We start from the raw sequence: 25352 nt of genomic DNA, 5'->3' as shown, positions 1-25352 counted from the left end.
CAGAAACCAGTAACTGTGCCCTGTGGGCCCACCCCGCTGTGTGTAACTGTATCTCCCCTCAGGCAGTGAATGGGCCAATTCCCATCTCAGGTAGCAGAACCCAGTAACTGTGCCCTGTGGGCCCAACCCCGCTGTGTGTAACTGTGTCTCTCCCTCAGGCAGTGAATGGGCCAATCCCATCTCAGGTAGCAGAACCCAGTAACTGTGCCCTGTGGGCCCAACCCCGCTGTGTGTAACTGTGTCTCTCCCTCAGGCAGTGAATGGGCCAATCCCATCTCAGGTAGCAGAACCCAGTAACTGTGCCCTGTGGGCCCAACCCCGCTGTGTGTAACTGTATCTCTCCCTCAGGCAGTGAATGGGCCAATCCCATCTCAGGTAGCAGAACCCAGTAACTGTGCCCTGTGGGCCCAACCCCGCTGTGTGTAAACTGTATCTCTCCCTCAGGCAGTGAATGGGCCAATCCCATCTCAGGTAGCAGAACCCAGTAACTGTGCCCTGTGGGCCCAACCCCGCTGTGTGTAACTGTATCTCTCCTCAGGCAGTGAATGGGCCAATCCCATCTCAGGTAGCAGAACCCAGTACTGTGCCCTGTGGGCCCAACCCCGCTGTGTGTAACTGTGTTCTCTCCCTCAGGCAGTGAATGGGCCAATCCATCTCAGGTAGCAGAACCCAGTAACTGTGCCCTGTGGGCCCAACCCCGCTGTGTGGTAACTGTATCTCTCCCTCAGGCAGTGAATGGGCAATCCCATCTCAGGTAGCAGAACCCAGTAACTGTGCCCTGTGGGCCCAACCCCCGCTGTGTGTAACTGTATCTCTCCCTCAGGCAGTGAATGGGCCAATCCCATCTCAGGTAGCAGAACCCAGTAACTGTGCCCTGTGGGCCCAACCCCCGCTGTGTGTAACTGTGTCTCTCCCTCAGGCAGTGAATGGGCCAATCCCATCTCAGGTAGCAGAACCCAGTAACTGTGCCCTGTGGGCCCAACCCCGCTGTGTGTAACTGTATCTCTCCCTCAGGCAGTGAATGGGGCCAATCCCATCTCAGGTAGCAGAACCCAGTAACTGTGCCCTGTGGGCCCAACCCCGCTGTGTGTAACTGTATCTCTCCCTCAGGCAGTGAATGGGCCAATCCCATCTCAGGTAGCAGAACCCAGTAACTGTGCCCTGTGGGCCCAACCCCAGCTGTGTGTAACTGTATCTCTCCCTCAGGCAGTGAATGGGCACAATCCCATCTCAGGTAGCAGAACCCAGTAACTGTGCCCTGTGGGCCAACCCCGCTGTGTGTAAACTGTGTCTCTCCCTCAGGCAGTGAATGGGCCAATCCCATCTCAGGTAGCAGAACCCAGTAACTGTGCCCTGTGGGCCCAACCCCGCTGTGTGTAACTGTATCTCTCCTCAGGCAGTGAATGGGCCAAATCCCATCTCAGGTAGCAGAACCCAGTAACTGTGCCCTGTGGGCCCAACCCCGCTGTGTGTAACTGTGTCTCTCCCTCAGGCAGTGAATGGGCCAATCCCATCTCAGGTAGCAGAACCCAGTAACTGTGCCCTGTGGGCCCAACCCCGCTGTGTGTAACTGTATCTCTCCCTCAGGCAGTGAATGGGCCAATCCCATCTCAGTAGCAGAACCCAGTAACTGTGCCCTGTGGGCCCAACCCCGCTGTGTGTAACTGTGTCTCTCCCTCAGGCAGTGAATGGGCCAATCCCATCTCAGTAGGCAGAACCCAGTAACTGGTGCCCTGTGGGCCCAACCCCGCTGTGTGTAACTGTATCTCTCCCTCAGGCAGTGAATGGGCCAATCCCATCTCAGGTAGCAGAAACCCAGTAACTGTGCCCTGTGGGCCCAACCCCGCTGTGTGTAACTGTGTCTCTCCCTCAGGCAGTGAATGGGCCAATCCCATCTCAGGTAGCAGAACCCAGTAACTGTGCCCTGTGGGCCCAACCCCGCTGTGTGTAACTGTATCTCTCCCTCAGGCAGTGAATGGGCCAATCCCATCTCAGGTAGCAGAACCCAGTAACTGTGCCCTGTGGGCCCAACCCCGCTGTGTGTAACTGTGTCTCTCCCTCAGGCAGTGAATGGGCCAATCCCATCTCAGGTAGCAGAAACCCAGTAACTGTGCCCTGTGGGCCCAACCCCGCTGTGTGTAACTGTATCTCTCCCTCAGGCAGTGAATGGGCCAATCCCATCTCAGGTAGCAGAACCCAGTAACTGTGCCCTGTGGGCCCAACCCCGCTGTGTGTAACTGTGTCTCTCCCTCAGGCAGTGAATGGGCCAATCCCATCTCAGGTAGCAGAACCCAGTAACTGTGCCCTGTGGGCCCAACCCCGCTGTGTGTAACTGTATCTCTCCCTCAGGCAGTGAATGGGCCAATCCCATCTCAGGTAGCAGAACCCAGTAACTGTGCCCTGTGGGCCCAACCCCGCTGTGTGTAACTGTGTCTCTCCCTCAGGCAGTGAATGGGCCAATCCCATCTCAGGTAGCAGAACCCAGTAACTGTGCCCTGTGGGCCCAACCCCGCTGTGTGTAACTGTGTCTCTCCTCAGGCAGTGAATGGGCCAATCCCATCTCAGGTAGCAGAACCCAGTAACTGTGCCCTGTGGGCCCAACCCCGCTGTGTGTAACTGTGTCTCTCCCTCAGGCAGTGAATGGGCCAATCCCATCTCAGGTAGCAGAACCCAGTAACTGTGCCCTGTGGGCCCAACCCCGCTGTGTGTAACTGTATCTCTCCCTCAGGCAGTGAATGGGCCAATCCCATCTCAGGTAGCAGAACCCAGTAACTGTGCCCTGTGGGCCCAACCCCGCTGTGGTGTAACTGGTATCTCTCCCTCAGGCAGTGAATGGGCCAATCCCATCTCAGGTAGCAGAACCCAGTAACTGTGCCCTGTGGGCCCAACCCCGCTGTGTGTAACTGTATCTCTCCCTCAGGCAGTGAATGGGCCAATCCCATCTCAGGTAGCAGAACCCAGTAACTGTGCCCTGTGGGCCCAACCCCGCTGTGTGTAACTGTGTCTCTCCCTCAGGCAGTGAATGGGCCAATCCCATCTCAGGTAGCAGAAACCCAGTAACTGTGCCCTGTGGGCCCAACCCCGCTGTGTGTAACTGTATCTCTCCCTCAGGCAGTGAATGGGCCAATCCCATCTCAGGTAGCAGAACCCAGTAACTGTGCCCTGTGGGCCCAACCCCGCTGTGTGTAACTGTATCTCTCCCTCAGGCAGTGAATGGGCCAATCCCATCTCAGGTAGCAGAACCCAGTAACTGTGCCCTGTGGGCCCAACCCCGCTGTGTGTAACTGTGTCTCTCCCTCAGGCAGTGAATGGGCCAATCCCATCTCAGGTAGCAGAACCCAGTAACTGTGCCCTGTGGGCCCAACCCCGCTGTGTGTAACTGTATCTCTCCCTCAGGCAGTGAATGGGCCAATCCCATCTCAGGTAGCAGAACCCAGTAACTGTGCCCTGTGGCCCAACCCCGCTGTGTGTAACTGTATCTCTCCCTCAGGCAGTGAATGGGCCAATCCCATCTCAGGTAGCAGAACCCAGTAACTGTGCCCTGTGGGCCCAACCCCGCTGTGTGTAACTGTATCTCTCCCTCAGGCAGTGAATGGGCCAATCCCATCTCAGGTAGCAGAACCCAGTAACTGTGCCCTGTGGGCCCAACCCCGCTGTGTGTAACTGTGTCTCTCCCTCAGGCAGTGAATGGGCCAATCCCATCTCAGGTAGCAGAACCCAGTAACTGTGCCCTGTGGGCCCAACCCCGCTGTGTGTAACTGTATCTCTCCCTCAGGCAGTGAATGGGCCAATCCCATCTCAGGTAGCAGAACCCAGTAACTGTGCCCTGTGGGCCCAACCCCGCTGTGTGTAACTGTATCTCTCCCTCAGGCAGTGAATGGGCCAATCCCATCTCAGGTAGCAGAACCCAGTAACTGTGCCCTGTGGGCCCAACCCCGCTGTGTGTAAACTGTATCTCTCCCTCAGGCAGTGAATGGGCCAATCCCATCTCAGGTAGCAGAACCCAGTAACTGTGCCCTGTGGGCCCAACCCCGCTGTGTGTAACTGTGTCTCTCCCTCAGGCAGTGAATGGGCCAATCCCATCTCAGGTAGCAGAACCCAGTAACTGTGCCCTGTGGGCCCAACCCCGCTGTGTGTAACTGTGTCTCTCCCTCAGGCAGTGAATGGGCCAATCCCATCTCAGGTAGCAGAACCCAGTAACTGTGCCCTGTGGGCCCAACCCCGCTGTGTAACTGTATCTCTCCCTCAGGCAGTGAATGGGCCAATCCCATCTCAGGTAGCAGAACCCAGTAACTGTGCCCTGTGGGCCCAACCCCGCTGTGTGTAACTGTGTCTCTCCCTCAGGCAGTGAATGGGCCAATCCCATCTCAGGTAGCAGAACCCAGTAACTGTGCCCTGTGGGCCCAACCCCGCTGTGTGTAACTGTATCTCTCCCTCAGGCAGTGAATGGGCCAATCCCATCTCAGGTAGCAGAACCCAGTAACTGTGCCCTGTGGGCCCAACCCCGCTGTGTGTAACTGTATCTCTCCCTCAGGCAGTGAATGGGCCAATCCCATCTCAGGTAGCAGAACCCAGTAACTGTGCCCTGTGGGCCCAACCCCACTGTGTGTAACTGTATCTCTCCCTCAGGCAGTGAATGGGCCAATCCCATCTCAGGTAGCAGAACCCAGTAACTGTGCCCTGTGGGCCCAACCCCGCTGTGTGTAACTGTGTCTCTCCCTCAGGCAGTGAATGGGCCAATCCCATCTCAGGTAGCAGAACCCAGTAAACTGTGCCCTGTGGGCCCAACCCCGCTGTGTGTAACTGTATCTCTCCCTCAGGCAGTGAATGGGCCAATCCCATCTCAGGTAGCAGAACCAGTAACTGTGCCCTGTGGGCCCAACCCCGCTGTGTGTAACTGTATCTCTCCCTCAGGCAGTGAATGGGCCAATCCCATCTCAGGTAGCAGAACCCAGTAACTGTGCCCTGTGGGCCCAACCCCGCTGTGTGTAACTGTATCTCTCCCTCAGGCAGTGAATGGGCCAATCCCATCTCAGGTAGCAGAACCCAGTAACTGTGCCCTGTGGGCCCAACCCCGCTGTGTGTAACTGTGTCTCTCCCTCAGGCAGTGAATGGGCCAATCCCATCTCAGGTAGCAGAACCCAGTAACTGTGCCCTGTGGGCCCAACCCCGCTGTGTGTAACTGTATCTCTCCCTCAGGCAGTGAATGGGCCAATCCCATCTCAGGTAGCAGAACCCAGTAACTGTGCCCTGTGGGCCCAACCCCGCTGTGTGTAACTGTGTCTCTCCCTCAGGCAGTGAATGGGCCAATCCCATCTCAGGTAGCAGAACCCAGTAACTGTGCCCTGTGGGCCCAACCCCGCTGTGTGTAACTGTATCTCTCCCTCAGGCAGTGAATGGGCCAATCCCATCTCAGGTAGCAGAACCCAGTAACTGTGCCCTGTGGGCCCAACCCCGCTGTGTGTAACTGTGTCTCTCCCTCAGGCAGTGAATGGGCCAATCCCATCTCAGGTAGCAGAACCCAGTAACTGTGCCCTGTGGGCCCAACCCCGCTGTGTGTAACTGTATCTCTCCCTCAGGCAGTGAATGGGCCAATCCCATCTCAGGTAGCAGAACCCAGTAACTGTGCCCTGTGGGCCCAACCCCGCTGTGTGTAACTGTGTCTCTCCCTCAGGCAGTGAATGGGCCAATCCCATCTCAGGTAGCAGAACCCAGTAACTGTGCCCTGTGGGCCCAACCCCGCTGTGTGTAACTGTGTCTCTCCCTCAGGCAGTGAATGGGCCAATCCCATCTCAGGTAGCAGAACCCAGTAAACTGTGCCCTGTGGGCCCAACCCCGCTGTGTGTAACTGTATCTCTCCCTCAGGCAGTGAATGGGCCAATCCCATCTCAGGTAGCAGAACCCAGTAACTGTGCCCTGTGGGCCCAACCCCGCTGTGTGTAACTGTATCTCTCCCTCAGGCAGTGAATGGGCCAATCCCATCTCAGGTAGCAGAACCCAGTAACTGTGCCCTGTGGGCCCAACCCCGCTGTGTGTAACTGTATCTCTCCCTCAGGCAGTGAATGGGCCAATCCCATCTCAGGTAGCAGAACCCAGTAACTGTGCCCTGTGGGCCCAACCCCGCTGTGTGTAACTGTATCTCTCCCTCAGGCAGTGAATGGGCCAATCCATCTCAGGTAGCAGAACCCAGTAACTGTGCCCTGTGGGCCCAACCCCGCTGTGTGTAACTGTGTCTCTCCCTCAGGCAGTGAATGGGCCAATCCCATCTCAGGTAGCAGAACCCAGTAACTGTGCCCTGTGGGCCCAACCCCGCTGTGTGTAACTGTATCTCTCCCTCAGGCAGTGAATGGGCCAATCCCATCTCAGGTAGCAGAACCCAGTAACTGTGCCCTGTGGGCCCAACCCCGCTGTGTGTAACTGTATCTCTCCCTCAGGCAGTGAATGGGCCAATCCCATCTCAGGTAGCAGAACCCAGTAACTGTGCCCTGTGGGCCCAACCCCGCTGTGTGTAACTGTGTCTCTCCCTCAGGCAGTGAATGGGCCAATCCCATCTCAGGTAGCAGAACCCAGTAACTGTGCCCTGTGGGCCCAACCCCGCTGTGTGTAACTGTATCTCTCCCTCAGGCAGTGAATGGGCCAATCCCATCTCAGGTAGCAGAACCCAGTAACTGTGCCCTGTGGGCCCAACCCCGCTGTGTGTAACTGTGTCTCTCCCTCAGGCAGTGAATGGGCCAATCCCATCTCAGGTAGCAGAACCCAGTAACTGTGCCCTGTGGGCCCAACCCCGCTGTGTGTAACTGTATCTCTCCCTCAGGCAGTGAATGGGCCAATCCCATCTCAGGTAGCAGAACCCAGTAACTGTGCCCTGTGGGCCCAACCCCGCTGTGTGTAACTGTGTCTCTCCCTCAGGCAGTGAATGGGCCAATCCCATCTCAGGTAGCAGAACCCAGTAACTGTGCCCTGTGGGCCCAACCCCGCTGTGTGTAACTGTATCTCTCCCTCAGGCAGTGAATGGGCCAATCCCATCTCAGGTAGCAGAACCCAGTAACTGTGCCCTGTGGGCCCAACCCCGCTGTGTGTAACTGTATCTCTCCCTCAGGCAGTGAATGGGCCAATCCCATCTCAGGTAGCAGAACCCAGTAACTGTGCCCTGTGGGCCCAACCCCGCTGTGTGTAACTGTATCTCTCCCTCAGGCAGTGAATGGGCCAATCCCATCTCAGGTAGCAGAACCCAGTAACTGTGCCCTGTGGGCCCAACCCCGCTGTGTGTAACTGTGTCTCTCCCTCAGGCAGTGAATGGGCCAATCCCATCTCAGGTAGCAGAACCCAGTAACTGTGCCCTGTGGGCCCAACCCCGCTGTGTGTAACTGTATCTCTCCCTCAGGCAGTGAATGGGCCAATCCCATCTCAGGTAGCAGAACCCAGTAACTGTGCCCTGTGGGCCCAACCCCGCTGTGTGTAACTGTGTCTCTCCCTCAGGCAGTGAATGGGCCAATCCCATCTCAGGTAGCAGAACCCAGTAACTGTGCCCTGTGGGCCCAACCCCGCTGTGTGTAACTGTGTCTCTCCCTCAGGCAGTGAATGGGCCAATCCCATCTCAGGTAGCAGAACCCAGTAACTGTGCCCTGTGGGCCCAACCCCGCTGTGTGTAACTGTGTCTCTCCCTCAGGCAGTGAATGGGCCAATCCCATCTCAGGTAGCAGAACCCAGTAACTGTGCCCTGTGGGCCCAACCCCGCTGTGTGTAACTGTGTCTCTCCCTCAGGCAGTGAATGGGCCAATCCCATCTCAGGTAGCAGAACCCAGTAACTGTGCCCTGTGGGCCCAACCCCGCTGTGTGTAACTGTGTCTCTCCCTCAGGCAGTGAATGGGCCAATCCCATCTCAGGTAGCAGAACCCAGTAACTGTGCCCTGTGGGCCCAACCCCGCTGTGTGTAACTGTATCTCTCCCTCAGGCAGTGAATGGGCCAATCCCATCTCAGGTAGCAGAACCCAGTAACTGTGCCCTGTGGGCCCAACCCCGCTGTGTGTAACTGTATCTCTCCCTCAGGCAGTGAATGGGCCAATCCCATCTCAGGTAGCAGAACCCAGTAACTGTGCCCTGTGGGCCCAACCCCGCTGTGTGTAACTGTATCTCTCCCTCAGGCAGTGAATGGGCCAATCCCATCTCAGGTAGCAGAACCCAGTAACTGTGCCCTGTGGGCCCAACCCCGCTGTGTGTAACTGTATCTCTCCCTCAGGCAGTGAATGGGCCAATCCCATCTCAGGTAGCAGAACCCAGTAACTGTGCCCTGTGGGCCCAACCCCGCTGTGTGTAACTGTGTCTCTCCCTCAGGCAGTGAATGGGCCAATCCCATCTCAGGTAGCAGAACCCAGTAACTGTGCCCTGTGGGCCCAACCCCGCTGTGTGTAACTGTATCTCTCCCTCAGGCAGTGAATGGGCCAATCCCATCTCAGGTAGCAGAACCCAGTAACTGTGCCCTGTGGGCCCAACCCCGCTGTGTGTAACTGTGTCTCTCCCTCAGGCAGTGAATGGGCCAATCCCATCTCAGGTAGCAGAACCCAGTAACTGTGCCCTGTGGGCCCAACCCCGCTGTGTGTAACTGTATCTCTCCCTCAGGCAGTGAATGGGCCAATCCCATCTCAGGTAGCAGAACCCAGTAACTGTGCCCTGTGGGCCCAACCCCGCTGTGTGTAACTGTATCTCTCCCTCAGGCAGTGAATGGGCCAATCCCATCTCAGGTAGCAGAACCCAGTAACTGTGCCCTGTGGGCCCAACCCCGCTGTGTGTAACTGTATCTCTCCCTCAGGCAGTGAATGGGCCAATCCCATCTCAGGTAGCAGAACCCAGTAACTGTGCCCTGTGGGCCCAACCCCGCTGTGTGTAACTGTGTCTCTCCCTCAGGCAGTGAATGGGCCAATCCCATCTCAGGTAGCAGAACCCAGTAACTGTGCCCTGTGGGCCCAACCCCGCTGTGTGTAACTGTATCTCTCCCTCAGGCAGTGAATGGGCCAATCCCATCTCAGGTAGCAGAACCCAGTAACTGTGCCCTGTGGGCCCAACCCCGCTGTGTGTAACTGTATCTCTCCCTCAGGCAGTGAATGGGCCAATCCCATCTCAGGTAGCAGAACCCAGTAACTGTGCCCTGTGGGCCCAACCCCGCTGTGTGTAACTGTGTCTCTCCCTCAGGCAGTGAATGGGCCAATCCCATCTCAGGTAGCAGAACCCAGTAACTGTGCCCTGTGGGCCCAACCCCGCTGTGTGTAACTGTATCTCTCCCTCAGGCAGTGAATGGGCCAATCCCATCTCAGGTAGCAGAACCCAGTAACTGTGCCCTGTGGGCCCAACCCCGCTGTGTGTAACTGTATCTCTCCCTCAGGCAGTGAATGGGCCAATCCCATCTCAGGTAGCAGAACCCAGTAACTGTGCCCTGTGGGCCCAACCCCGCTGTGTGTAACTGTATCTCTCCCTCAGGCAGTGAATGGGCCAATCCCATCTCAGGTAGCAGAACCCAGTAACTGTGCCCTGTGGGCCCAACCCCGCTGTGTGTAACTGTATCTCTCCCTCAGGCAGTGAATGGGCCAATCCCATCTCAGGTAGCAGAACCCAGTAACTGTGCCCTGTGGGCCCAACCCCGCTGTGTGTAACTGTATCTCTCCCTCAGGCAGTGAATGGGCCAATCCCATCTCAGGTAGCAGAACCCAGTAACTGTGCCCTGTGGGCCCAACCCCGCTGTGTGTAACTGTATCTCTCCCTCAGGCAGTGAATGGGCCAATCCCATCTCAGGTAGCAGAACCCAGTAACTGTGCCCTGTGGGCCCAACCCCGCTGTGTGTAACTGTGTCTCTCCCTCAGGCAGTGAATGGGCCAATCCCATCTCAGGTAGCAGAACCCAGTAACTGTGCCCTGTGGGCCCAACCCCGCTGTGTGTAACTGTATCTCTCCCTCAGGCAGTGAATGGGCCAATCCCATCTCAGGTAGCAGAACCCAGTAACTGTGCCCTGTGGGCCCAACCCCGCTGTGTGTAACTGTGTCTCTCCCTCAGGCAGTGAATGGGCCAATCCCATCTCAGGTAGCAGAACCCAGTAACTGTGCCCTGTGGGCCCAACCCCGCTGTGTGTAACTGTATCTCTCCCTCAGGCAGTGAATGGGCCAATCCCATCTCAGGTAGCAGAACCCAGTAACTGTGCCCTGTGGGCCCAACCCCGCTGTGTGTAACTGTATCTCTCCCTCAGGCAGTGAATGGGCCAATCCCATCTCAGGTAGCAGAACCCAGTAACTGTGCCCTGTGGGCCCAACCCCGCTGTGTGTAACTGTGTCTCTCCCTCAGGCAGTGAATGGGCCAATCCCATCTCAGGTAGCAGAACCCAGTAACTGTGCCCTGTGGGCCCAACCCCGCTGTGTGTAACTGTGTCTCTCCCTCAGGCAGTGAATGGGCCAATCCCATCTCAGGTAGCAGAACCCAGTAACTGTGCCCTGTGGGCCCAACCCCGCTGTGTGTAACTGTGTCTCTCCCTCAGGCAGTGAATGGGCCAATCCCATCTCAGGTAGCAGAACCCAGTAACTGTGCCCTGTGGGCCCAACCCCGCTGTGTGTAACTGTGTCTCTCCCTCAGGCAGTGAATGGGCCAATCCCATCTCAGGTAGCAGAACCCAGTAACTGTGCCCTGTGGGCCCAACCCCGCTGTGTGTAACTGTGTCTCTCCCTCAGGCAGTGAATGGGCCAATCCCATCTCAGGTAGCAGAACCCAGTAACTGTGCCCTGTGGGCCCAACCCCGCTGTGTGTAACTGTATCTCTCCCTCAGGCAGTGAATGGGCCAATCCCATCTCAGGTAGCAGAACCCAGTAACTGTGCCCTGTGGGCCCAACCCCGCTGTGTGTAACTGTGTCTCTCCCTCAGGCAGTGGTCATGGTGCTGGAGGGTTCTGCCGAGGGCCGGGTCATAATGGCAGTGAGACTGCTGAAAGCTCTGTGGGAGAGTGGCCTCATTACACTGGACCAAATGAACCGGGTAAGTTCCTTCTTTGCCTACAGCGCCCCCTAGTGGCTGCCTAATCCTTCTGCCATTCATGTTGATAACTGGTGGCCTCAGGCCGAATATTGGGCTTTCTCTTGAGTCCAATACACACAAGCTGGTTCCTAAGTTTATTGCTGCAGTTGCCCTTCAGCTCATGCACTAAGGAACTGCACCCTACATGGGGGAGATTTAGCCCCACTCTCCCTCTCGCATCATTCCTGTTGCTCTGTGCCCCCTGGCTGTGCCCACTCTGATTGGCATTCTGTTCCTTAGGGATTCCAGCGTGTGTATGGGGAGCTGCCAGACCTCAGCCTGGACGTGCCACTGGCACACGTGGTACTCGAGAAACTCGTAGATCTTTGTTATCAGGAAGGCATCATCACCCAGCAGCTAAGGGACCAGTGCCCTTCTCGGTGAGTAGCACCCTCCCTGCCCAGCCCTGTGCCCCCAGGTGTCCCCCTGTCTCAACTGTTTGTGCCCAGTATTGTGTACCTGCCCTGCCTTATACCCACCCCTGTGCCTACTGCCCTGAGAGGGAAGTGCCCGTCTATCCCCACCCCTGTGCCTACTGCCCTGAGAGGGAAGTGCCAGTCTATCCCCACCCCTGTGCCTACTGCCCTGAGAGGGAAGTGCCAGTCTATCCCCACCCCTATGCCTACTGCCCTGAGAGGGAAGTGCCAGTCTATCCCCACCCCTGTGCCTACTGCCCTGAGAGGGAAGTGCCAGTCTATCCCCACCCCTGTGCCTACTGCCCTGAGAGGGAAGTGCCAGTCTATCCCCACCCCTGTGCCTACTGCCCTGAGAGGGAAGTGCCCGTCTATCCCCACCCCTGTGCCTACTGCCCTGAGAGGGAAGTGCCCGTCTATCCCACCCCTGTGCCTACTGCCCTGAGAGGGAAGTGCCCAACTATCCCCACCCCTGTGCCTACTGCCTGAGAGGGAAGTGCCAGTCTATCCCCACCCCTGTGCCTACTGCCCTGAGAGGGAAGTGCCCAACTATCCCCACCCCTGCGCCTACTGCCCTGAGAGGGAAGTGCCCAACTATCCCCACCCCTGTGCCTACTGCCCTGAGAGGGAAGTGCCCAACTATCCCCACCCCTGTGCCTACTGCCCTGAGAGGGAAGTGCCAGTCTATCCCCACCCCTGTGCCTACTGCCCTGAGAGGGAAGTGCCCAACTATCCCCACCCCTGTGCCTACTGCCCTGAGAGGGAAGTGCCCGTCTATCCCCACCCCTGTGCCTACTGCCCTGAGAGGGAAGTGCCCAACTATCCCCACCCCTGTGCCTACTGCCCTGAGAGGGAAGTGCCCGTCTATCCCCACCCCTGCGCCTACTGCCCTGAGAGGGAAGTGCCCAACTATCCCCACCCCTGCGCCTACTGCCCTGAGAGGGAAGTGCCCAACTATCCCCACCCCTGTGCCTACTGCCCTGAGAGGGAAGTGCCAGTCTATCCCCACCCCTGTGCCTACTGCCCTGAGAGGGAAGTGCCCAACTATCCCCACCCCTGTGCCTACTGCCCTGAGAGGGAAGTGCCAGTCTATCCCCACCCCTGTGCCTACTGCCCTGAGAGGGAAGTGCCCAACTATCCCCACCCCTGTGCCTACTGCCCTGAGAGGGAAGTGCCAGTCTATCCCCACCCCTATGCCTACTGCCCTGAGAGGGAAGTGCCCAACTATCCCCACCCCTGTGCCTACTGCCCTGAGAGGGAAGTGCCCGTCTATCCCCACCCCTGTGCCTACTGCCCTGAGAGGGAAGTGCCAGTCTATCCCCACCCCTGCGCCTACTGCCCTGAGAGGGAAGTGCCCGTCTATCCCCACCCCTGTGCCTACTGCCCTGAGAGGGAAGTGCCCGTCTATCCCCACCCCTGTGCCTACTGCCCTGAGAGGGAAGTGCCCAACTATCCCCACCCCTGTGCCTACTGCCCTGAGAGGGAAGTGCCCAACTATCCCCACCCCTGTGCCTACTGCCCTGAGAGGGAAGTGCCAGTCTATCCCCACCCCTATGCCTACTGCCCTGAGAGGGAAGTGCCCAACTATCCCCACCCCTGTGCCTACTGCCCTGAGAGGGAAGTGCCCGTCTATCCCCACCCCTGTGCCTACTGCCCTGAGAGGGAAGTGCCAGTCTATCCCCACCCCTGCGCCTACTGCCCTGAGAGGGAAGTGCCCGTCTATCCCCACCCCTGTGCCTACTGCCCTGAGAGGGAAGTGCCCGTCTATCCCCACCCCTGTGCCTACTGCCCTGAGAGGGAAGTGCCCAACTATCCCCACCCCTGCGCCTACTGCCCTGAGAGGGAAGTGCCAGTCTATCCCCACCCCTGTGCCTACTGCCCTGAGAGGGAAGTGCCCAACTATCCCCACCCCTGCGCCTACTGCCCTGAGAGGGAAGTGCCAGTCTATCCCCACCCCTGTGCCTACTGCCCTGAGAGGGAAGTGCCAGTCTATCCCCACCCCTGTGCCTACTGCCCTGAGAGGGAAGTGCCAGTCTATCCCCACCCCTGTGCCTACTGCCCTGAGAGGGAAGTGCCCAACTATCCCCACCCCTGTGCCTACTGCCCTGAGAGGGAAGTGCCCAACTATCCCCACCCCTGTGCCTACTGCCCTGAGAGGGAAGTGCCCGTCTATCCCCACCCCTGTGCCTACTGCCCTGAGAGGGAAGTGCCCGTCTATCCCCACCCCTGTGCCTACTGCCCTGAGAGGGAAGTGCCCAACTATCCCCACCCCTGTGCCTACTGCCCTGAGAGGGAAGTGCCCGTCTATCCCCACCCCCTGTGCCTACTGCCTGAGAGGGAAGTGCCCGTCTATCCCCACCCCTGTGCCTACTGCCCTGAGAGGGAAGTGCCAGTCTATCCCCACCCCTGTGCCTACTGCCCTGAGAGGGAAGTTCCCGTCTATCCCCACCCCTGTGCCTACTGCCCTGAGAGGGAAGTGCCCAACTATCCCCACCCCTGTGCCTACTGCCCTGAGAGGGAGGTGCCCAACTATCCCCACCCCTATGCCTACTGCCCTGAGAGGGAAGTGCCCGTCTATCCCCACCCCTGTGCCTACTGCCCTGAGAGGGAAGTGCCCAACTATCCCCACCCCTGTGCCTACTGCCCTGAGAGGGAAGTGCCAGTCTATCCCCACCCCTGTGCCTACTGCCCTGAGAGGGAAGTGCCAGTCTATCCCCACTCCTGTGCCTACTGCCCTGAGAGGGAAGTGCCCAACTATCCCCACCCCTGTGCCTACTGCCCTGAGAGGGAGGTGCCCAACTATCCCCACCCCTATGCCTACTGCCCTGAGAGGGAAGTGCCCGTCTATCCCCACCCCTGTGCCTACTGCCCTGAGAGGGAAGTGCCCAACTATCCCCACCCCTGTGCCTACTGCCCTGAGAGGGAAGTGCCAGTCTATCCCCACCCCTGTGCCTACTGCCCTGAGAGGGAAGTGCCAGTCTATCCCCACTCCTGTGCCTACTGCCCTGAGAGGGAAGTGCCCAACTATCCCCACCCCTGTGCCTACTGCCCTGAGAGGGAAGTGCCAGTCTATCCCCACCCCTGTGCCTACTGCCCTGAGAGGGAAGTGCCCAACTATCCCCACCCCTGTGCCTACTGCCCTGAGAGGGAAGTGCCCAACTATCCCCACCCCTGTGCCTACTGCCCTGAGAGGGAAGTGCCCATCTATCCCCACCCCTGTGCCTACTGCCCTGAGAGGGAAGTGCCAGTCTATCCCCACCCTGTGCCTACTGCCCTGAGAGGGAAGTGCCCAACTATCCCCACCCCTGTGCCTACTGCCCTGAGAGGGAAGTGCCCATCTATCCCCACCCCTGTGCCTACTGCCCTGAGAGGGAAGTGCCAGTCTATCCCCACCCCTGTGCCTACTGCCCTGAGAGGGAAGTGCCCAACTATCCCCACCCCTGTGCCTACTGCCCTGAGAGGGAAGTGCCCAACTATCCCCACCGCTGTGCCTACTGCCCTGAGAGGGAAGTGCCAGTCTATCCCCACCCCTGTGCCTACTGCCCTGAGAGGGAAGTGCCCAACTATCCCCACCCCTGTGCCTACTGCCCTGAGAGGGAAGTGCCCAACTATCCCCACCCCTGTGCCTACTGCCCTGAGAGGGAAGTGCCAGTCTATCCCCACCCCTGTGCCTACTGCCCTGAGAGGGAAGTGCCCATCTATCCCCACCCCTGTGCCTACTGCCCTGAGAGGGAAGTGCCAGTCTATCCCACCCCTGTGCCTACTGCCCTGAGAGGGAAGTGCCAGTCTATCCCCACCCCTGTGCCTACTGCCCTGAGAGGGAAGTGCCAGTCTATCCCCACCCCTGCGCCTACTGCCCTGAGAGGGAAGTGCCAGTCTATCCCCACCCCTGCGCCTACTGCCTGAGAGGGAAGTGCCAGTCTATCCCCACCCCTGTGCCTACTGCCCTGAGAGGGAAGTGCCCGTCTATCCCCACCCCTGTGCCTACTGCCCTGAGAGGGAAGTGCCAGTCTATCCCCACCCCTGTGCCTACTGCCCTGAGAGGGAAGTGCCCAACTATCCCCACCCCTGTGCCTACTGCCCTGAGAGGGAAGTGCCAGTCTATCCCCACCCCTGTGCCTACTGCCCTGAGAGGGAAGTGCCCAACTATCCCACCCTGTGCCTACAGCCCTGAGAGGGAAGTGCCAGTCTATCCCCACCCCTGTGCTACTGCCCTGAGAGGGAAGTGCCAGTCTATCCCCACCCCTGTGCCTACTGCCCTGAGAGGGAAGTGCCAGTCTATCCCCACCCCTGTGCCTACTGCCCCTGAGAGGGAAGTGCCCAACTATCCCACCCCTGTGCCTACTGCCCTAAAAGGGAAGTGCCCATCTATCCCCACCCCTGCGCCTACTGCCCTGAGAGGGAAGTGCCAGTCTATCCCCACCCCTATGCCTACTGCCCTGAGAGGGAAGTGCCAGTCTATCCCCACCCCTGTGCCTACTGCCCTGAGAGGGAAGTGCCAGTCTATCCCCACCCCTGTGCCTACTGCCCTGAGAGGGAAGTGCCAGTCTATCCCCACCCCTGTGCCTACTGCCCTGAGAGGGAAGTGCCCGTCTATCCCCACCCCTGTGCCTACTGCCCTGAGAGGGAGGTGCCCAACTATCCCCACTCCTGTGCCTACTGCCCTGAAAGGGAAGTGCCCATCTATCCCCACCCCTGTGCCTACTGCCCTGAAAGGGAAGTGCCCATCTATCCCCACCCCTGTGCCTACTGCCCTGAGAGGGAAGTGCCAGTCTATCCCCACCCCTGTGCCTACTGCCCTGAAAGGGAAGTGCCCATCTATCCCCACCCCTGCGCCTACTGCCCTGAGAGGGAAGTGCCCAACTATCCCCACCCCTGCGCCTACTGCCCTGAGAGGGAAGTGCCAGTCTATCCCCACCCCTGTGCCTACTGCCCTGAAAGGGAAGTGCCCATCTATCCCCACCCCTGCGCCTACTGCCCTGAGAGGGAAGTGCCCAACTATCCCCACCCCTATGCCTACTGCCCTGAGAGGGAAGTGCCCAACTATCCCCACCCCTATGCCTACTGCCCTGAGAGGGAAGTGCCCAACTATCCCCACCCCTGTGCCTACTGCCCTGAGAGGGAAGTGCCCGTCTATCCCCACCCCTATGCCTACTGCCCTGAGAGGGAAGTGCCCAACTATCCCCACCCCTATGCCTACTGCCCTGAGAGGGAAGTGCCCAACTATCCCCACCCCTGTGCCTACTGCCCTGAGAGGGAAGTGCCCAACTATCCCCACCCCTGTGCCTACTGCCCTGAGAGGGAAGTGCCCAACTATCCCCACCCTGTGCCTACTGCCCTGAAAGGGAAGTGCCCGTCTATCCCCACCCCTATGCCTACTGCCCTGAGAGGGAAGTGCCCGTCTATCCCCACCCCTGTGCCTACTGCCCTGAGAGGGAAGTGGCCAGTCTATCCCCACCCCTGTGCCTACTGCCCTGAGAGGGAAGTGCCAGTCTATACCCACCCCTGTGCCTACTGCCCTGAGAGGGAAGTGCCAGTCTATCCCCACCCCTATGCCTACTGCCCTGAGAGGGAAGTGCCAGTCTATCCCCACCCCTGTGCCTACTGCCCTGAGAGGGAAGTGCCCATCTATCCCCACCCCTGTGCCTACTGCCCTGAAAGGGAAGTGCCAGTCTATCCCCACCCCTGTGCCTACTGCCCTGAGAGGGAGGTGCCCAACTATCCCCACCCCTGTGCCTACTGCCCTGAGAGGGAGGTGCCCCAACTATCCCCACCCCTGCGCCTACTGCCCTGAAAGGGAAGTGCCCATCTATCCCCACCCCTGTGCCTACTGCCCTGAGAGGGAGGTGCCCATCTATCCCCACCCCTGTGCCTACTGCCCTGAGAGGGAAGTGCCCGTCTATCCCCACCCCTGTGCCTACTGCCCTGAGAGGGAAGTGCCCAACTATCCCCACCCCTGTGCCTACTGCCCTGAGAGGGAAGTGCCCATCTATCCCCACCCCTGTGCCTACTGCCCTGAGAGGGAAGTGCCCGTCTATCCCCACCCCTGTGCCTACTGCCCTGAGAGGGAAGTGCCAGTCTATCCCCACCCCTGTGCCTACTGCCCTGAGAGGGAAGTGCCCATCTATCCCCACCCCTGTGCCTACTGCCCTGAGAGGGAAGTGCCAGTCTATCCCCACCCCTGTGCCTAATGCCCTGAGAGGGAAGTGCCCAACTATCCCCACCCCTGTGCCTACTGCCCTGAGAGGGAAGTGCCCATCTATCCCCACCCCTGTGCCTACTGCCCTGAGAGGGAAGTGTATGAGCCCTGGGCTACGGTGTCTGCTTGCTCCTACCTGCACCATATGGCCATACACCTGACATGCACCTTTCTTACTTACCCCACAGTGGCCGCAAACGGTTTGTCAGTGAGGGAGATGGTGGCCGCATCAAGAAGTAAGGAACTTGCCTAACTGCCCACCCAGGACTGGCGGAAAGGAGCCAGGGAGGGAGGGCAAGGGGCAGCAGTGTATGGGAAGAACATTGTACAACAGACCAGAATAAAGGAGAATACAATTACATCTGCCTGATGGCATGTTCTCTTCTTAGATCAGCCCATATGGGAGACCCACAGGCCAAAGGAATGTTCTTCCATGGGTGTAAGTGGGATACACTATAGGGCTGATTTACTAACTTGCCGACTATAGTGAATGCTGTGGGCCAGTGTTGTACAGTATGTTGCTAAAGCATACCCATGTTATTGTATAATAGCAAGGAAATCTCTTGGTACATTCTGTACACTAACAAGGGTATGCTCTGGGCCAGTGTCATTCCATAACAAGGGCATGCTCTGGGCCAGTGTCACTCCATAACAAGGGCATGCTCTGGGCCAATGTCACTCCATAACAAGGGTATGCTCTGGGCCAATGTCACTCCATAACAAGGGTATGCTCTGGGCCAGTGTCATTCCATAACAAGGGTATGCTCTGGGCCAATGTCACTCCATAACAAGGGTATGCTCTGGGCCAGTGTCATTCCATAACAAGGGTATGCTCTGGGCCAATGCCACTCCATAACAAGGGTATGCTCTGGGCCAGTGTCACTCCATAGCAAGGTTATGCTCTGGGCCAGTGCCACTCCATAGCAAGGGTATGCTCTGGGCCAGTGCCACTCCATAGCAAGGGTATGCTCTGGGCCAGTTCCACTCCATAGCAAGGGCATGCTCTGGGCCAGTGCCACTCCATAGCAAGGGTATGCTCTGGGCCAATGCCACTCCATAACAAGGGTATGCTCTGGGCCAGTGCCACTCCATAGCAAGGGTATGCTCTGGGCCAGTGCCACTCCATAGCAAGGGTATGCTCTTGGCCAGTGCCACTCCATAGCAAGGGTATGCTCTGGGCCAGTGCCATTCCATAGCAAGGGTATGCTCTGGGCCAGTGCCACTCCATAGCAAGGGTATGCTCTGGGCCAGTGCCATTCCATAGCAAGGGTATGCTCTGGGCCAGTGCCACTCCATAGCAAGGGTATGCTCTGGGCCAGTGCCATTCCATAGCAAGGGTATGCTCTGGGCCAGTGCCACTCCATAGCAAGGGTATGCTCTGGGCCAGTGCCATTCCATAGCAAGGGTATGCTCTGGGCCAGTGCCATTCCATAGCAAGGGTATGCTCTGGGCCAGTGCCATTCCATAGCAAGGGTATGCTCTGGGCCAGTGCCACTCCATAGCAAGGGTATGCTCTGGGCCAGTGACATATAACAACAAAGGCAATGCTCTTGTTACATTCTGCACTATACAAAGCGAGTGATCTGGGCCAACTATTGAAGTACAGTAATATGGTATTATCTGGGAACAATCCATATAATAAGGAAATGCTCTGGGCCAGTGCTGTGCAGAAACAAAGCAATGCTCTGGGCCAGTGCTGTACAGAAACAAAGCAATGCTCTGGGCTAGTGCTGTACAAAAACAAAGCAATGATCTGGGCCTGTGCTGTACATAAACTAAGCAATGATCTGGGCCAGTGCTGTGCAGAAACAAAGCAATGATCTGGGCCAGTGCTGTACAGAAACAAAGCAATGATCTGGGCCAGTGCTGTACAGAAACAAAGCAATGATCTGGGCCAGTGCTGTACAGAAACAAAGCAATGATCTGGGCCAGTGCTGTACAAAAACAAAGCAATGATCTGGGCCAGTGCTGTACAAAACAAAGCAATGATCTGGGCCAGTGCTGTACAGAAACAAAGCAATGAATCTGGGCCAGTGCTGTGCAGAAACATGATCTGGGCCAGGCTGGAAACAAAGCAATGATCTGGGCCAGTGCTGTACAGAAACAAAGCAATGATCTGGGCCAGTGCTGTACAGAAACAAAGCAATGATCTGGGCCAGTGCTGTGCAAAAACAAAGCAATGATCTGGGCCAGTGCTGTACAGAAACAAAGCAATGATCTGGGCCAGTGCTGTACAGAAACAAAGCAATGATCTGGGCCAGTGCTGTACAGAAACAAAGCAATGATCTGGGCCAGTGCTGTGCAGAAACAAAGCAATGATCTGGGCCAGTGCTGTACAGAAACAAAGCAATGATCTGGGCCAGTGCTGTACAGAAACAAAGCAATGATCTGGGCCAGTGCTGTACAAAAACAAAGCAATGATCTGGGCCAGTGCTGTACAAAAACAAAGCAATGATCTGGGCCAGTGCTGTACAATAACGTAAATGATTGGGGCCAGTGCTGTACATTCCCTTTTAACAATGATGTACAATAGAATGCTCTGGGTACATTCCATACAAAAACAAGGGAATGCTCTGGGGCAGTATTCAACAATAACATGGGAATTCTCTGGGTACATACATATGGCATGCAATGCCATAACGAGCAGTAGGCACATTAGGAGGCTGAGGGTGCTTTATGTACAATAACATGGGAATGCTCTGGGTCAGTGCTATACAATAACAAGGGAAGGCTGTGGGCTAAAGCTATAGGGTAACGAGGGAAAGCTATAGGGTAACGAGGGAAAGCTATAGGGCAAGCAGGGAAAGCTATAGGGCAAGCAGGGAAAGCTATAGGGTAACGAGGGAAAGCTATAGGGCAAGCAGGGAAAGCTATAGGGCAAGCAGGGAAAGCTATAGGGCAAGCAGGGAAAGCTATAGGGCAAGCAGGGAAAGCTATAGGGTAACGAGGGAAAGCTATAGGGTAACGAGGGAAAGCTATAGGGTACCGAGGGAAAGCTATAGGGTAAGCAGGGAAAGCTATAGGGTAACCGGGGAAAGCTATAGGGTAACCGGGGAAAGCTATAGGGTAACCGGGGAAAGCTATAGGGTAACCGGGGAAAGCTATAGGGTAAGCTATGGGTAAGCAGGGAAAGCTATAGGGTAAGCAGGGGGAGCTGCAGGGGAAGCTATAAGGGAAGTAGGGGAAGCTATAGGGAAAGTAGGGGTAAGCTATAGGGGGAAGCAGGGAAAGTTATAGGGGAAAGCAGGGGAAGCTATATGGGAAAGCAGGGGAAGCTATAGGGAAAGCTATAGGGGAAAGCTGCAGGGGAAGCAATAGGGGAAGCAGGGAAAGCTATAGTGGAAGCAGGGGAAGCTATTGGGGAAGCAGGGAAAGCTATAGGGGAAGCAGGGGAAGCTATAGGGGAAAGCTGCAGGGGAAGCTATAGGGAAAGCTATAGGGTAAGCAGTGGAAGCTATAGGGTAAGCAGGGGAAGCTATAGGGTAAGCAGGGGAAGCTATAGGGTAAGCAGGGAAAGCTATAGGGGAAAGCTATAGGGGGAAGGCTATAGGGGAAAGCTATAGGGGGAAAGCTATAGGGGGAAAGCTACAGGGAAAGCTATAGGGGGAAGCTACAGGGAAAGCTATAGGGGGAAAGCTACAGGGGAAAGCTATAGGGGAAAGCTATAGGTGGGAAGCTACAGGGGGGAAAGCTATAGGGGGAAAGCTACAGGGGGAAAGCTATAGGGGAAAGCTATAGGGGGAAAGCTACAGGGAAAGCTATAGGGGGAAAGCTATAGGAGAAAACGACAGGAAAAGCTACAGGAAAAGCTATAGGGGGAAAGCTACAGGGAAAGCTATAGGGGGAAAGCTATAGTGGAAAGCTACAGGAAAAGCTATAGGGGGAAGCTACAGGGAAAGCTATGGGGGAAAGCTATAGGGGGAAAGCTATATGGGAAAGCTATAGGGGGAAAGCTACAGGGAAAGCTATAGGGGAAAGCTATAGGGAAAGCTACAGGGGAAAGCTACAGGGGGAAGCTAGGGGGAAAGCTACAGGGGGAAAGCTACAGGGGGAAAGCTACAGGGGGAAGCAGGGAAAGCTATAGGGGGAAAGCTATAGGGGAAGCTATAGGGGGAAAGCTATAGGGGGGGAAAGCTACAGGGGGAAGCAGGGAAAGCTATAGGGGGGAAAGCTATAGGGGAAGCTATAGGGGGGAAAGCTATAGGGGGAAAGCTACAGGGGGGAAAGCTATAGGGGGGAAAGCTACAGGGGAAGCAGGGAAAGCTATAGGGGGGAAAGCTATAGGGGGGAAAGCTACAGGGGGGAAAGCTACAGGGGGGAAAGCTATAGGGGGAAAGCTACAGGGGGAAGCAGGGAAAGCTATAGGGGGGAAAGCTATAGGGGAAGCTATAGGGGGGAAAGCTATAGGGGGGAAAGCTATAGGGCGAAAGGAGGGAAAGCTATAGGGGGGAAAGCTATAGGGGAAGCTATAGGGGGGAAGCTATAGGGGGGAAAGCTATAGGGGAAGCTACAGGGGGAAAGCTATAGGGGAAAGCTATAGGGGGAAAAGCTATAGGGGGAAGCAGGGAAAGCTATAGGGGAAGCAAGGGAAAGCTATAGGGGAAGGCTATAGGGGAAAGCTATAGGGGAAAGCTATAGGGGGAAAGCTACAGGGGGAAGCAGGGAAAGCTATAGGGGGAAAGCTATAGGGGAAAGCTATAGGGGGAAAGCTACAGGGGGAAGCAGGGGAAGCTATAGGGGGAAAGCTATAGGGGAAGCTATAGGGGGAAAGCTATGGGGGAAGCAGGGAAAGCTATAGGGGAAGCAGGGAAAGCTATAGGGGAAGGCTATAGGGGAAAGCTATAGGGGGAAAGCTATAGGGGGAAAGCTATAGGGGGGAAAGCTATATGGGGGGAAAGCTATAGGGGGGAAAGCTATAGGGGGAAGCAGGGAAAGCTATAGGGGGGAAAGCTATAGGGGGAAAGCTACAGGGGGGAAAAGCTACAGGGGGGAAAGCTATAGGGGGAAAGCTACAGGGGGGAAAGCTACAGGGGGGAAAGCTATAGGGGGGAAAGCTATAGGGGGAAAGCTACAGGGGGAAAAGCTATGGGGAAAGCTATAGGGGAAAGCTATAGGGAACTATAGGGGCGAAAGCTATAGGGGGGAAGCTACAGGGGGGAAAGCTATAGGGGGAAAGCTATAGGGGAAAGCTACAGGGGGAAAGCTACAGGGGGAAGCAGGGAAAGCTATAGGGGGAAAGCTATAGGGAAGCTATAGGGGGGAAAGCTATAGGGGGAAAGCTACAGGGGGAAGCAGGGAAAGCTATAGGGGGAAAGCTATAGGGGGAAGCTATAGGGGGGAAAGCTATAGGGGGAAAGCTACAGGGGGGAAAGCTATAGGGGGGGGAAAGCTATAGGGGGAAGCTACAGGGGTAAGCAGGGAAAGCTATAGGGGGGAAAGCTATAGGGGGGGGAAAGCTACAGGGGGGGAAAGCTATAGGGGGGAAAGCTACAGGGGGGAAAGCTACAGGGGGGAAAGCTATAGGGGGGAACTATGGGGAAGCTACAGGGGGGGAAAGCTACAGGGGGAAAGCTATAGGGGGGAAAGCTAATAGGGGGAAAGCTACAGGGGGAAAGCTATAGGGGGAAAGCTATAGGGGAAGCTACTAGGGGGGAAAGCTATAGGGGGGAAAGCTATAGGGGGAAAGCTACAGGGGGAAGCAGGGAAAGCTATAGGGGGGAAAGCTATAGGGGGGAAAGCTATAGGGGGGAAAGCTATAGGGGGGAAAGCTACAGGGGGGAAAGCTACAGGGGGGAAAGCTACAGGGGGGAAAGCTATAGGGGGGAAAGCTATAGGGGGAAAGCTACAGGGGGAAAGTTACAGGGGGAAAGCTATAGGGGAAGCTATAGGGGGAAAGCTATAGGGGAAGCTATAGGGGGAAAGCTATAGGGGGGGAAGCTACAGGGGGGAAAGCTATAGGGGAAAGCTATAGGGGAAAGCTACAGGGAAAGCTATAGGGGGAAAGCTATAGGGGGAAAGCTATAGGGGAAAGCTATAGGGGGGAAAGCTATAGGGGGAAAGCTACAGGGAAAGCTAATAGGGGGAAAGCTATAGGGGAAAGCTACAGGAAAAGCTACAGGAAAAGCTATAGGGGAAAGCTATAGGGGGAAAGCTACAGGGAAAGCTATAGGGGGGAAAGCTATAGGGGGAAAGCTACAGGGGGGAAAGCTATAGGGGGAAAGCTACAGGGAAAGCTATAGGGGAAGCTACAGGGAAAGCTTATAGGGGGAAGCTACAGGGAAAGCTACAGGGGAAAGCTACAGGGGGAAGCAGGGAAAGCTATAGGGGGAAAGCTATAGGGGGAAAGCTATAGGGGAAGCTATAGGGGGAAAGCTATAGGGGGGAAAGCTACAGGGGGAAGCAGGGAAAGCTATAGGGGGAAAGCTATAGGGGAAGCTATAGGGGGGAAAGCTATAGGGGGAAAGCTACAGGGGGGAAAGCTATAGGGGGAAAGCTACAGGGGAGGGAAAGCAAGGGGGAAAGCTATAGGGGAAGGGGGGAAAGCTATAGGGGGGAAAGCTACAGGGGGAAAGCTATAGGGGGGAAAGCTATAGGGGGAAAGCTACAGGGGGGAAAGCTACAGGGGGGAAAGCTATAGGGGGAAAGCTTAGGGGAAAGCTACAGGGGGAAAGCTATAGGGGGAAAGCTATAGGGAGCTATAGGGGGGAAAGCTATAGGGGGGAAGCTATAGGGGGAAAGCTACAGGGGGAAGCAGGGAAAGCTATAGGGGGGAAAGCTATAGGGGGAAAGCTATAGGGGGGAAAGCTATAGGGGGGAAAAGCTATAGGGGGAAAGCTACGGGGGGAAAGCTATAGGGGGAAAGCTACAGGGGGAAGCAGGCGAAAGCTATAGGGGGAAAGCTATAGGGGAAGCTATAGCGGGGGAAAGCTATAGGGCGAAAGGAGGGAAGCTATAGGGGGGAAAGCTATAGGGGAAGCTATAGGGGGGAAGCTATAGGGGGGAAAGCTATGGGGGAAGCTACAGGGGGAAGCAGGGAAAGCTATAGGGGGGAAAGCTATAGGGGAAGCTATAGGGGGGAAAGCTATAGGGGAAAGCTATAGGGGGGAAAGCTATAGGGGGAAGCAGGGAAAGCTATAGGGGGAAAGCTATAGGGGAAGCTATAGGGGGGAAAGCTATAGGGGGAAGCTACAGGGGAAGCAGGGAAAGCTATAGGGGGGAAGCTATAGGGGGAAAGCTAGAGGGGAAGCTACAGGAGGAAGCAGGGAAAGCTATAGGGGGAAGCTATAGGGGAAGCTACAGAGGGAAGCAGGGAAAGCTATAGGGGAAGCTATAGGGGGGAACTACAGGGGGAAAGCTATAGGGGGAAAGCTACAGGGGGAAGCAGGGAAAGCTATAGGGGAAAGCTATAGGGGGAAAGCTATAGGGGAAGCTATAGGGGGAAAGCTATAGGGGGAAGCGGGGAAAGCTATAGGGGAAAGCTATAGGGAAAGCTATAGGAGGAAAGCTATAGGGGAAAGCTACAGGGGGAAGCAGGGAAAGCTATAGGGGGAAGCTATAGGGGAAGCTATAGGGGGAAAGCTATGGGGGGAGCAGGGAAAAGCTATAGGGGAAGCAGGGAAAGCTATAGGGGAAGGCTATAGGGGAAGCTATAGGGGGAAAAGCTATAGGGGGAAAGCTACAGGGGGAAAGCT

General features: G+C 56.7%; 1 protein-coding gene across 1 annotated transcript in view; it reads left to right on the top strand.

Annotated features, from left to right (window-relative positions):
* Positions 1–18020, top strand: part of LOC448531 (programmed cell death 4 like) — a gene marked incomplete at its 5' end in the record, with an annotated part of 43946 nt that extends 25926 nt beyond the window's left edge. Inside the window, 3 exon segments of the mRNA NM_001006814.1 lie at positions 10900–11010; positions 11290–11429; positions 17850–18020. Coding sequence (NP_001006815.1) covers positions 10900–11010; positions 11290–11429; positions 17850–17901 — 303 coding nt within the window. The 3' untranslated portion in view covers positions 17902–18020.
* Positions 18021–25352: the final 7332 nt, after the last annotated feature.

This window comes from Xenopus tropicalis, chromosome 1, assembly GCF_000004195.4.
Source record: "Xenopus tropicalis strain Nigerian chromosome 1, UCB_Xtro_10.0, whole genome shotgun sequence".
In the NCBI taxonomy this organism is placed as follows: domain Eukaryota; kingdom Metazoa; phylum Chordata; class Amphibia; order Anura; family Pipidae; genus Xenopus; species Xenopus tropicalis.
This window is presented reverse-complemented; position numbering and strand designations above follow the sequence as displayed.